Source organism: Schistocerca nitens, chromosome 2 (genome assembly GCF_023898315.1).
Source record: "Schistocerca nitens isolate TAMUIC-IGC-003100 chromosome 2, iqSchNite1.1, whole genome shotgun sequence".
NCBI lineage: Eukaryota > Metazoa > Arthropoda > Insecta > Orthoptera > Acrididae > Schistocerca > Schistocerca nitens.
The window spans coordinates 853285932-853298257 of NC_064615.1; the positions used below are offsets into that span (position 1 = coordinate 853285932).

The window sequence follows — 12326 nt, forward strand, 5'->3', positions numbered from 1 at the left end:
TTCTTGTGGGCAAAAAGTCTAAATTTCACACAGATTCACCATAGAATTCTGGCGGTATGTGGACCAAACGCAATGTTGCGTCTATCTGTAGAGAAATCGTGCCAACAATTTGACCGGGACCGCTCAGAAACGTGTGATACTGTTTGAGAAGGAAGTCCATCGACATCGACCGCGTCCAGTAATCAAGGAACTAATTCGCAACAATCGCAGAATGAATATTTCGCATATTGCTCAACAGATAAGCATTTCTGTACACAGTGATCTTTCCATGTCTGAGATCGCCTGCGGTATCGCAATTTGTGCTCACGCTCGGTTCCGCTATTGGTGTTATCTGCATACTTAAAAGGAAGATTTATTGCGTCTCTGAAGTTCCTTGAGCGCCACTGCGTGGGAGACGATGATTTCGTAAGCCGCATCATTACAGGCTAGAAGACAAGGATCCATCATTTCACACTTACAACGAAGAGGGTGTCTACGGAATGGAGACTCACTTCCTAGCCTCTGCGGAAGAAATCCAAAGGGAAGGTCGTGGACAACGTTTTCTCCGACTACAGAGGTTACATAGCACTCGTTTCTAGTGTGGAGCAGGTATCTCGTTCTATAGAGTCAGTGACAGTCACTGCTTCTGAGGTTATCTAGAATAAAGTAATGTGACAAACGTGATCGCAGTGTCCACATATATAAAATGTTTGATTCTGTCAGTGTGCATTGCATATGACGACCTAGTAGCTTGCGATGGTTTACACATTGTCCAGGATTGTGCACATATCAAAAACAGTTTTGCATCACCTCGGCTCCGAGCGTTCCGGAAGCTGTACAGAAAATTGGAATAGAGATCAACATAAACATCATTTCCGCCCTTTTTATTGCTCATGAAAACCACACATTGCATGTTGTACCACCATACAGCGAGACATTCAGAGGTGGTGGTCCAGATTGCTGTACACCGGTACCTCTATTACCCAGTAGCACGTTCTCTTGCATTGATGTATGCCGGTATTCGTCGTGGTATATTATACACAAGTTCATCAAGGGACTATTGGCCCAGATTGTCCCATTCCTCAACGGCGATTCAGTGTAGATCCCTGAGTGGTTGGTGCGTCATGTCGTCTATAAACAGCCCTTTTCAATCTGTCCCAGGCATGTTCGATAGGGTTCATGTCTGGAGAACATGCTGGCCACTCTAGTCGAGTGATGTCGCTATCCTGAAGGAAGTCATTCACAAGATGTGCACGATGGGGACGCGAATTGTCGTCCACGAAGCCGAATGCCTCGCCAATGTGCTGCCGATATGTTTGCACTATCAGTCGGAGGATGGCATTCACGTATCGCACGGCCGTTACTGCACCTTCCATGACCACCAGCTGCGTACGTCGGCCCCACATAATGCCACCCCAGAACAGCGGAAACCTCCACCTTGCTGAACTCGCTGGACAGCGTGTCGAAGGCGTTCACAGCCTGGCCGGGTTGCCTCAAACCCATTTCCGACGATTGTCTGGTTGAAGGCATATGCGAAACTCATCGGTGAAGAGCACGTGATGCCAATCCCGAGCGGTCCATTCGGCATGTTGTTGGGCCCATCTGTACCGCGCTGCATGGTGTCATGGTTGCAAAGATGGGCCGTCGGGAATGAAGTTTCGCATCATGCAGACTACTGCGCACAGTTTAGGTCGTAACACGCCGTCCTGTGGCTGCACAAAAAGAATTACTCAACATGGTGGCGTTGCTGTCAGGGTTCCTCCGAGCTATAATCCGTAGGTAGCGATCATCTACTGCAGTACTCGTAGTAGCCCTTGGGCGGCCAGAGCGAGTCTTGTCATCGACAGTTCCTGTCTCTCTGTACCTCCTCCATGTCCGAACAACATCACTTTGGTTCACTCCGAGACGCGTGGACACTTCCCTTGTTGAGAGCCCTTCCTGGCGATCGAACCGCGGTATTGACCGTCTAGGTATTGTTGAACTACTGACAACAACAGCCGTGTATCTCCTTCCTCGTGGAATGACTGAAACCGATCGGCTGTCGGACCCCTCCGTGTAATAGGCGCTGCTCATGCATGGTTGTTTACATCTTTAGGCAGGTTTAGTGACATCTCTGAACAGTCAAAGGGACTGTGCTGTGATACAATATCCACAGTCAACGTCTATCTTCAGGGGTTCGGGGAAACGGGGTGATGCAAAACTTTTTTTGATGTGTGTATTTTGTATGACCTTAAGATGAATTGTAGATAAGCCGAAATTAGTAATCAAATAAAAATATATTTGCGACCTTGGCTATTAAGAGGTTTTCTGCATCCGCAGCTTAGACTGTGAAGGAGTTGTATGCACAGAGTTCACGGCAAAGCGTTCAAACATTAATGCCGATTCATATTGTTCAACATGACATTGCTAAGCCACGCGATAAAGAGCAAGAGCCGTGGAAAATTAGCCAAAGGTATTGTTCTCTCGCACGACAATGCAACACTCCACGCGCCAGCTACAACACACGTTGTGCTTCAACGTTTTCGATACAGGGCTGCGAGACATTTGCCATACAGTCCAGATTTGCATCACGTCATTTCCTTCTTTTCGGTAAGATGAAATAACATCTGGAGGAAAACAGATTTTTCCGACGGTAAGGGTGCTCACACAGCAGCTCTCGAATGGCTGCGTGATGAGGGAGTGGACTTTAATCTGGTAGAACGTTCGGACGTAGTTTACAGAGATTTGGTGACTACGTTGAAAATAGTATTGATTTCGTTCATCGTAATCGATGATTTTGGAACGCGTACATCTACGTCATTCATGATTTAAGTAATGGAACACTGCACCGGTTACATATTTTTTTCCTGCGTAGCACAACGCATTTCTAGAACATTTACGTGGCTGTTATGGGTGAGGTTTGCATGTATGTTTTTCCGCCTCTCTTTCGCTGTAGTCGTCTTGGGGCGTTATCCTAACATTAGCATGCAGAAAACACTCTAGGACGATTACAGTCCAAGAGAGGCAGGAAAACAGACATGGGAACATCACACACATTATAATCACGTTTATATCTGCACTTGAGAACGAGAACAAATTCTCGAAACAAGTTTTACTAAGCATGAGAAAATACGTAACTTTTACAGTATTTCATGATTTAAATCATGAAAAATAGTGTGCATATGTCATTTTGAAGTGTAGTGCAGCATTCAATAGAACTTATTTCGCCTGCCACAATAATGTGTATTTTACTTTTCGAAATTCTGTCGAACAACCCATTCATGTGTCTACGTATCTCGTCCGCCTCAACTTTATTTCCAGTACATCACGAGTTACCCCCCCCCCCCCCCCTTACTTTACCCTGGTCCTTCTTCTTTAAATTATTGTGTCACCTAGTAAATCCCAACATGCATCTCTCCGTTCATAACCCTCAGTTTTTGAATGTTTTCGCCTTGGAAGTCCACATTTCACTGCCACAAGCGTAGTAACACAATCAGAGTGTCAACTTAAATTTTCAGACACATCGGAAGCATAATTTTGAGAACCTATCACTTTACCGAAAACCATTTTTACTGTTCTGCTCATTTTCTCTCATGCTTATTCAGTAAATATCTCAACTGCTCTGATTACACAGACTTATCAATTAGTTAGTCGGATAAGTCGAACGCGTCTATCCGAGTATTGTACATAAGGCACATTCCGGACGCTCGTCTTTCTTTTCTTGCCAAGAAACGCTAAAATTCAAAGTATTTTGATGGTAGACCATTGACATTAATTTCAGGGGATTACTGAGGTGTTAGATATCTCACACGATCTGGTGAACGCCATTGCGAACGGAGTTGTGTGAATGAATAGAGAGCTCGGTGGCTGCCGCGTTTGTAGACTCCAAACGAAGAACGCTTGGGTAAATACATTTCGTAATCATATTTAGAGAAATTGAATATTCCAAAGGACTCCTGCCGCTGTTACGCCTGTGGGATGCACACGAAACACTAATTATATAACAGTGGCAGGACACTGTGTAAGTAGGCTGTTAAGGTTTTAATCTTGGTAACGCCGCGTAGCGCTCTGTATGAAAATCACTGACTGTGCTGTGTGCAGTAGAGTTGTGGCGATTCGTGAATGAGTCGTTCATTTGAACGACTCTAAATTAAGAATCGTAAGAATCGAATCGTGATACGGACGAATCGTCGTTCAAAAGAATTGTACGAACGATTGCGTGTTTCCGAGTCGTGACGATTCCAAGTTCCAACGATTCATCGATTCTTAGTACGCTATGCTTCGAAGGCAACTTCCGAATCATGCCGAGTCGTGCCAAATGACTACGACCGCCAGATGGCAGCCAAGTGGAGGATGCGTGTGAACAAAGGAAGCTCGGAACGAACAAACGAAGTTAGTGGGCCGTAATATTACTCGTGAAAACCAAACTCAAAGCTGACATTTGGCGGTGGCTGACGGGAACGAGCGTAAAGGCATTTCCCATTTACTATCCCTATATAGTGCACATGCGCGGATTCGTATCATCCTACGTTTTTCTGTGCTCTTTCCAATTCCACAGCACCTTATGTTTCACAATAAAGCAACTGTCAGCCCTCACACACTGCAAATTTAGCTTAACTTTTGTTTCGTCGAAATACAAAGCATAGGTATTTTGCTTTTAATTTGTCTGAGAACTTGCTTCTGCCACTACTATTTATGTGAGAAGACGACATACTTCTAAAGTGTAGGAAACAATCGTATACAGCGACATTACTTCATTGCTAATTTGCTAATTCTGTTAGTTCCACCAGTGCCGCCACTAAATGGCGGTCGCACTAGACCAATATTACAGAGCCTATATAGAGAGAATGTAGGCTCTCTAACCAATACCTTTCTTGGCGGATCGCCGTGTAATACCGTCTTTAAACAAAAGCTTTTTAATTAATAATTTCAAGTTCGAGTTTTCGAATGTTATCGTGTTCAGATTCATATTAAATTTTAGTGAAGTAATGTCGCTGTATACGATTAAATCCTATTGTTAGAAGTATGTCGTCTTCTCACGTAAATAGTAGTGACAGCGGCAAGTTCTCAGACAAATTAAAAGCAAAATACCTATGCTTTGTATTTAGAAGAAGTGAAAGTTAAGCTAAATTTGCTGTGTGGGAGGGCTGTTAGCTGCGTTATGAATTACAATGGTGATGTGGACTTGGAAAGACATCTTAGCACAGAAAAACGAAGGATGATATGAGCCAAATCACGTCTGCCTCACTGCTAGATTTTGTTACTATAAAACAGACGTCTGTAGTTAGATACGTTCAAGCCACACAACCAAACTGGCAAACCACGTAATTTTGCACCACCTTCCGCACAAATCGACTCCTCTTTCTTGGCGTACTGAAATAAAACAATAGATGCAATCAAATCAAATGTGACCTTACAACAATTAAGGCATTACACGTATAAATCGAGAATCACACTTGTAACGTCATATGCATGTTTACTCATAAATAAACTATTTCTGGCATATCTTATCATGACACAGTTCGATTCTAACCCCATTGACAATTTTAGACATGTCCTGCCATCTGTGAGTAAGATGTAGTAGAACTTTTTGCATTCTGTAAGAATCGTGCCATCGCAGACTAGAATGAATCGTGAAAGAATCGTGAACGAATCGTAGGAATCGATTCGCAACGTGAGATTGAATCGTAGGAATCGAATCGGGAAAAAGAATCATGTTGCCCAACTCTAGTGTGCAGTCCGTGGATGTTTGGACTCATTGTTGGAATATTCGCTTGTGTACTGTTAGGCTGTTGGATGTGAACAGCACGTAGCGTTGTGTAGTTGAAGGTAAGCCGACAGCAATGGAGCAGTGGTGGATGTGTGGAAAGAGATGCCACAGTTTTGAGAGCGGACGATCTGGAAGTGTGTCCGTCAGAAAAAGGAAATTTTTAAGACTGGATGTCATGAACTTATATATATTATGAATTCTGAACACTATTAAGGTAAATACATTGTTTGTTTTCCACCAAAATCTTTCATTTGCTAACTATGCCTATCAGTAGTTAGTGCCTTCAGTAGTTAGAAACTTTTATTTAGCTGGCAGTATTGGCGCTCGCTGTATTGCAGTAGTTGGAGTAACGAAGATTTTCGTGAGGTGAGTGAGTCATGAAAGGTATAGGTTATTGTTAGTCAGGTCCGTTCTTTTGCAGGGATTACTGAAAGTCAGACTGCGTTTCGCTAAAAATATTGTGTGTCAGTTTAGTGATGATCAGAATAAGTAAAGAGAGAAATGTCTGAGTACGTTCAGTTTTGCTCAGCTGTTTGAAAATCATAACGTAAGAGGTTTACCAGCACAGTCATTCATAATTTTTCGAAGGGGACGTTACAACTGGTTCAACTAAGGAACAAATTCAAAAAATTGGGCGGCGATGTTTTCATGACTGCTTTTTAGTTGACCATCTGGGAAAAAATAAAAAAATCGACACTCCATTACCACGCAACGGTACAGAAATGAAATGATCGTATGGCATTTATTGGCCGGGATATTCCCGTCGGGGTTCGGCCGCCATATTGCAAGTCTTTTTAGTTGACTCCACTTCGGCAACCTGAGTGTCAATGATGATGAGAATGAAGATGAAGGACAGCCAACACCCAGTCCCCTGCCGGGAATCGAACCCGGGCGTGGTGGGTGGTAACGCTAAACGGTACTGAATAGCATGAATAATTAACCGAAGCAGGAAAAAGAGAAAAACTGACAAAAATACTGTAAGGTGACGAAGTCATGGGATAGCGATACGAACATACACAGATGGGGGTAGTATCGCGTACACAAGGTATAAAATGGCAGTGGATTTGTAGAACTGTCATTTGTACTCAGGTGATTCATGTGGAAAGGTTTACGACTTGATTATGCTCTCATGACGGGGATTAACAGAGTTTGAACGCGGAATGTTAGTTTCGGAAATCGTTGGGGAATTCTATATTCCGAGATCCACAGTGTCAAGATTGTGCCGAGAATAATAATAATAATAATAAAAAATCAGGCATTATCTCTCGCCCCGCTCAATGCAACGGCCGTTATCTTCACTTAACGACCGAGAACAGCGGCGTTTCCGTTAACTTGTCATTGATAACAGACAAGCGATACTGTGAAATAATCACAGAAATCAATGTGAGACGTACGACGAAAACGGCGACATTTAACGTTATCCTAGGCTCATGGACATAGCCGGCCGCAGTGACCGAGAGGATCTAAGAGCTACAGTCTGGAACCGCGCGACCGCTACGGTCGCAGGTGAAATTAAAAAATTGATGAAATTAAAAAATTACGCGCACTGGATGCTGATATGTTTCTGTTCTCATCCCGTACTCCAAATTTCCCTTTTCGTGATTTGTAAACGTGTTTCTTAATATATACTGATGGGAGAAATTTTCTTTGAGAAAAGATACTAGCTATGCTGTTTACGATATGCAATTTTGTAACAAATTTATTGTTTGAGAAAATTAAAATATGTATGTTGTATGTTTACCGGGGACCCAGAAACGACGGAGAGGCTCCATCGCCGCCGCAGCCGCAGTGGTCCACAACCCCACGACAACTGCTGCAGTCCACTTCACCCCTCCCCCGCCCCACACCAAAACCAGGGTTATTATGCGGTTTGGCTCCCGGTAGACCCTACCCTCCCCCAGAAAACGTCTCACACCAGACGAGTGTAACCCCTATGTTTGCGTGGTACAGTAATGGTGGTGTACGCGTACGCAGAGAACTTCTTTGCGCAACAATCGTCGACATAGTGTAGCTGAGGCGGAATAAGGGGAACCAGCCCGCATTCGCCAAGGCAGATGGAAAACCGCCTAAAAACCATCCACAGACTGACCAGCTCACCGGACCTCGACACAATTCCGCCGGGTGGATTCGTGCCGGGACCAGGCGCTCCTTCCCGCTCCGGAAAGCCGTGCGTTAGACCGCTCGGGTAACCGGGCGGGCAAATAAAAATATTATAATCTCATTAACCGAACGACACACCTGCCATCATTGGCCTGAATAGTAGCCCATGGCCACTGGCCATTTAAAAGGATTATGATAAGACTGAGTCGTCATGTCCAGGTGGAACAAAACCTCGTTTCCCTGGACGCCAGAAACCAGCACTGACATTCACAATAGCCAAGAGCTGCCAGAACAGGTGCTTCACAAGTTTATCACGGAAGACGTCCAAGTATGATAAATAATTTGTGTAGCTCTGTGGTGTATGTTTAGATGTCACTGAAGAAATATTTGTTAGTTGAAAGACACGGTGACGTTTGATTAAAATGATTATGATTTCTTATTTCAGTATTTTAAACATAGCTGCGCTACAGCAACGGTTCCACGTCAAAAGATTAAAAAAAAAAAACAGCCGACCAGTTGCAAAGGATAAAGTAATCTTTACCTAGGTTTCAATAGATATAAATCTATCTTCTTCAGAAGACGGCAGTATTACATTAACATGGAGTGAAGTATCCTAGTCGATTTTGCAACTGAGTTATGTAAATGTTTGCAAAAACGACTAGGATACTTCACTCCATGTTAATGTAATACTGCCGTCTTCTGATGAAGATAGATTTATATCTATTGAAACCTAGGTAAAGATTACTTTATCCTTTGCAACTGGTCGGCTGTTTTTTTTTTAATCTTTTTAATCTTTTGATTTCTTATTTGTTTCTGGGTGCTTCGACTGGACATCATTTACAGAAAACACTTGCATGACATGCTAGAAAGCGGGCACCTTGGCGGCGTTGGAGGAGTAGGGTTCGTCGAAGAGGGACCATATCTTGGGCTTGATGTGTTGCCACCTGGAGAGCGTTCCGTTGAAGTAGTCCTCCTCGAAGCCGAACTTGCGGGCGATCTCCTCGTCGCTGGGCTTCTCCGTGTCCAGGTCCAGCCTGTCCAGCACGGCCAGCGTCTCCTGCGTGTCCCGGTGCTGCCAACACAACAAAACAAAAGTCACTCACCATAGCCACCAATATCCTACAACAATACGTACTATCACAAATACTACAAGGTTGTTCAAAATAATTGGGACAAAAAGTATTCCTGTGACTACAGCAACGAATTTGTTTCAGAAATACACAAATAGACTTTAATGTTAATTCTCATATTTTAGGTTGGTTACAATGAAAAAATGAAAAATCGCTGTAATTTTTCATCGCTATCGTCAGCGTTTAAAATAATGGCATTAGCGATGGGAAAGGCGTATTGTCTTGTAGAATACGCAAAAAAAAAAAAAAAAAATCACCAATAATCGTTGTTCGAAGACATTTTCGGAGCAAGTTTGGAAAAGGGGATATTCGTACAATCCACGAAGGAAGCATCAGACAAAGAAATGTTAGCAAACAACAAGCTGGCTTGTATTGCGCAAGTGTCTGCTTACAGAAATCAGATGCTGTGGGCGTAAAACCAGCCGATAAACCAAAGGGGAGAAAAGCATTGATGTTCAAGCACGGATGGAAGTGGATGGTTTTGCAGAGAGACTTGTGTTCTATGACGAAGCCACACCCCACTTAAGTGACAATGAGAACAGACAAAATTTGAGAATATGGGGTAAATAGAACCCATATGTCTTTCTGGAACATGCACGTGATTTTCTGAGACTTAAAAATTTCTGCATGATCACAAATCGCAGAGTCGTGGTCCTTTCTTTATTGCAGACTCTACTGTTACAGGCATAACCTATTTCGATATGCTTTCTCTTTGGTTATTGCCTTAGTTGACAGAAAAGATACCTCATTTCATTTTGCAGCAGGACGGAGCCTTGCTACATTGGTATGACCTCGTACGTGGTCACTTCAACGAACATCTTCCACAGTGGTAGATTGGTCGTGCTACAACAATCGACTGTGAAGGACGAAAGACACGGTTTACGTGCTCCCATTTCCGCAGGACTTAAAACAGCTAAGGCACCAGATAGTGAGGAAAGTTCGAACGGCTCTGTCAGGAAATGCAGTACCGGATACACAACTTCAGTGTCACAAATGGAGCCACATCGAAATTGTGTGAATACCCATAGGAACTATGAGGATTAACCTTACAGACTGTTAATGCACTTCTGAAATAAATTCATTACTGTAGTCACAGGGATACTTTCTTTTGGTTCCATTCATTGTGGTTCAAATATTTCAAATGGCTCTGAGCACCATGGGACTTAACATCTGAGGTCATCAGTTCCCTAGAACGTAGAACTACTTAAACCTAACTAACCTAAGGATATCACACACATCCATGTCCGAGGCAGGGTTCGAACCAACGATCGTAGCAGTCGCGTGGTTCCAGACTGAAGCGCCTAGAACCGCTCGGCCACCACGGCTGGCCATTCGTTGTGAATCACCCTGCTGTCATAAGGGTGCAGTCATATGGCTGCTTGCTGCTCACGTCGAACAGTGGTCACTCAGAAAGTGCGAATGCAATTGTTGCAAGTAGAAGTTAGTATTAAAGAGTGGTGAGTGTAGTGACGAAACAGTAGTCGAACGTCCTAATGGCTTGCACTTCGTGAACTCATGTTTAAAGGTATTCTGTTGAGACGTCGGATACATATGCTCCGTCTGGAATAAGTGGATGAAAAGTTACAAAAATAGTATCTTCATTATAGTACAAGAGTCGCGTCGTGGAGCTTGACAGTCATCCGAGACTGGACGGCTTTCGGCAGAGGTGGAGACCTGCAGTCTCGACGCTTTCGTTTGAAATATCAACACAAGAGAAAGGGTACGGCGAATGATAATATTTTATGAGTGTCTGAAAATTTTATTCGCTGGCGAATCGTCGGGACTACATACGTGAGTAGAAACTGTGTCTCAAACAAGCAGCTGTGTCTATAAGGACGAAATATTTGTATAGAATGAAAAATGTATCTGTAAGCAAGATGCCAGTAGACAGGATATGGTAAATAATTACAGTTCACAGAAGAAATCTATTGCTACAGAAGATTGTTGAGGATTAGGTGGGTAGATCGAACAGATAATGAGGAGATACTGAATCGATTTGGGGGAAATAAAGAAATTTATGTGACATAGATCCTGAAAGGTATAAAGCAATCGTTAGTTTGGTAAAGGAAGTGTGAGTGATAAAATAATTATAGAGGGTGATCAAGACTCGAATAGTGCAAGTGGATGCAGACTGCGGTAATTAAGCATTATAAGGGCACTTGCACAGGATAAACTAGCGCGAAAAGTTTCGTGAAACGAGTCTTCAAACTGAGGGTTACAACAGCGATAGCAAAAACAGAAGCTATTACGTACGAATGACTATAAAATGTGAACAGTGCAGCTCACATTTACGTTTTTTCCCCTTGTCTCAATAATGATCAATTTACTACTGGCTTATGTCAGTTATTCAAAGCGAACCTTTTCTGCAAACTCTGTGGAAATTAGTTAGTTACAGACATGGATGTCGTTAGCGGAACACCAGTTCGGGGTTGAACGTGACGCGCATAACAAGTAGGTGGACAATGCAAGTGCCGTTCAACAGAACTCATTATAGTATGTGAGTGTGTGTGAGTGCGAGTATACACATATTTTCTGCTGGTCTCGTCACATACTCTATATCGTAATTAAAGTGTACACTGTACCACAAACGGAATCCAGCTCTAGTTAAATCCTGGTGAAGCTCACTTCATTATTCAGATCCTGTTGCGTCGTTTAGGAACCACACTTCGTTGTGATTTCAACAGTATAGCTCCATGTTTGTTTATGAGTCTTGTATTCTGCATTTTGGAAGGAAATCAAGACACAGAAGGACCTTGAAACTGTGATACACAGTGAGGCGTTATGGGATGTGTCAGTGAACTATGCGCTGGTGACTGAACCTAGAAGGCCAGTTGATTGTGTCAACAATATTTCTAATTTCGTTGTAGAGTTCATTTCGGCACACTTTGGTTCACTAAGGCTTCGCAGGATCGTAGAGAGAGAGAGAGAGAGAGGTAGCATACGTTTAAAAATACAATGTTTCTGTACTAAAAGCCACCAACCGCATTTACTTTTCTTTTTTGTGACTTATGGCGCAGTCACTTCAAAAAAGGCTGTTCCTGAGGAACGTACTATGGTTCCCAGTGTAAACGGAAAACGTAGTTCCGTCTATTATTACAAACGTAATGTTGTAAGAAGTTTAATTCTGCGAGACCAATCGGTAGAGAAGATTCCGAAGAGACAGGTGCTATGTTCGGTACATTGATATTTATTGTCTAGTACGACAGAACAGTGAGGCGAGGCAAATGATGCAGAAGGTAGTGAATATTCTTCGTATTTTTCTCTATAGAGGACATCCCAATTGACCACAACAAATAACTTTCTGTTCATAAAGAAAAAGCAGCTTTTTTTCAAATGTGTGGTGCACCACAGTAGTGGGATATCGCTTA

General features: G+C 43.0%; 1 protein-coding gene across 1 annotated transcript in view; it reads right to left on the bottom strand.

The window, feature by feature from the left end:
• The window catches only part of LOC126235389 (potassium voltage-gated channel protein Shaw-like), a 295451-nt gene that overhangs the window by 93406 nt on the left and 189719 nt on the right, over positions 1–12326 (bottom strand). Inside the window, exon 2 of the mRNA XM_049944111.1 lies at positions 8706–8900. Within this exon, the coding sequence (XP_049800068.1) occupies positions 8706–8900 (195 nt within the window). The remainder of the gene's footprint in view (positions 1–8705; positions 8901–12326) is intronic.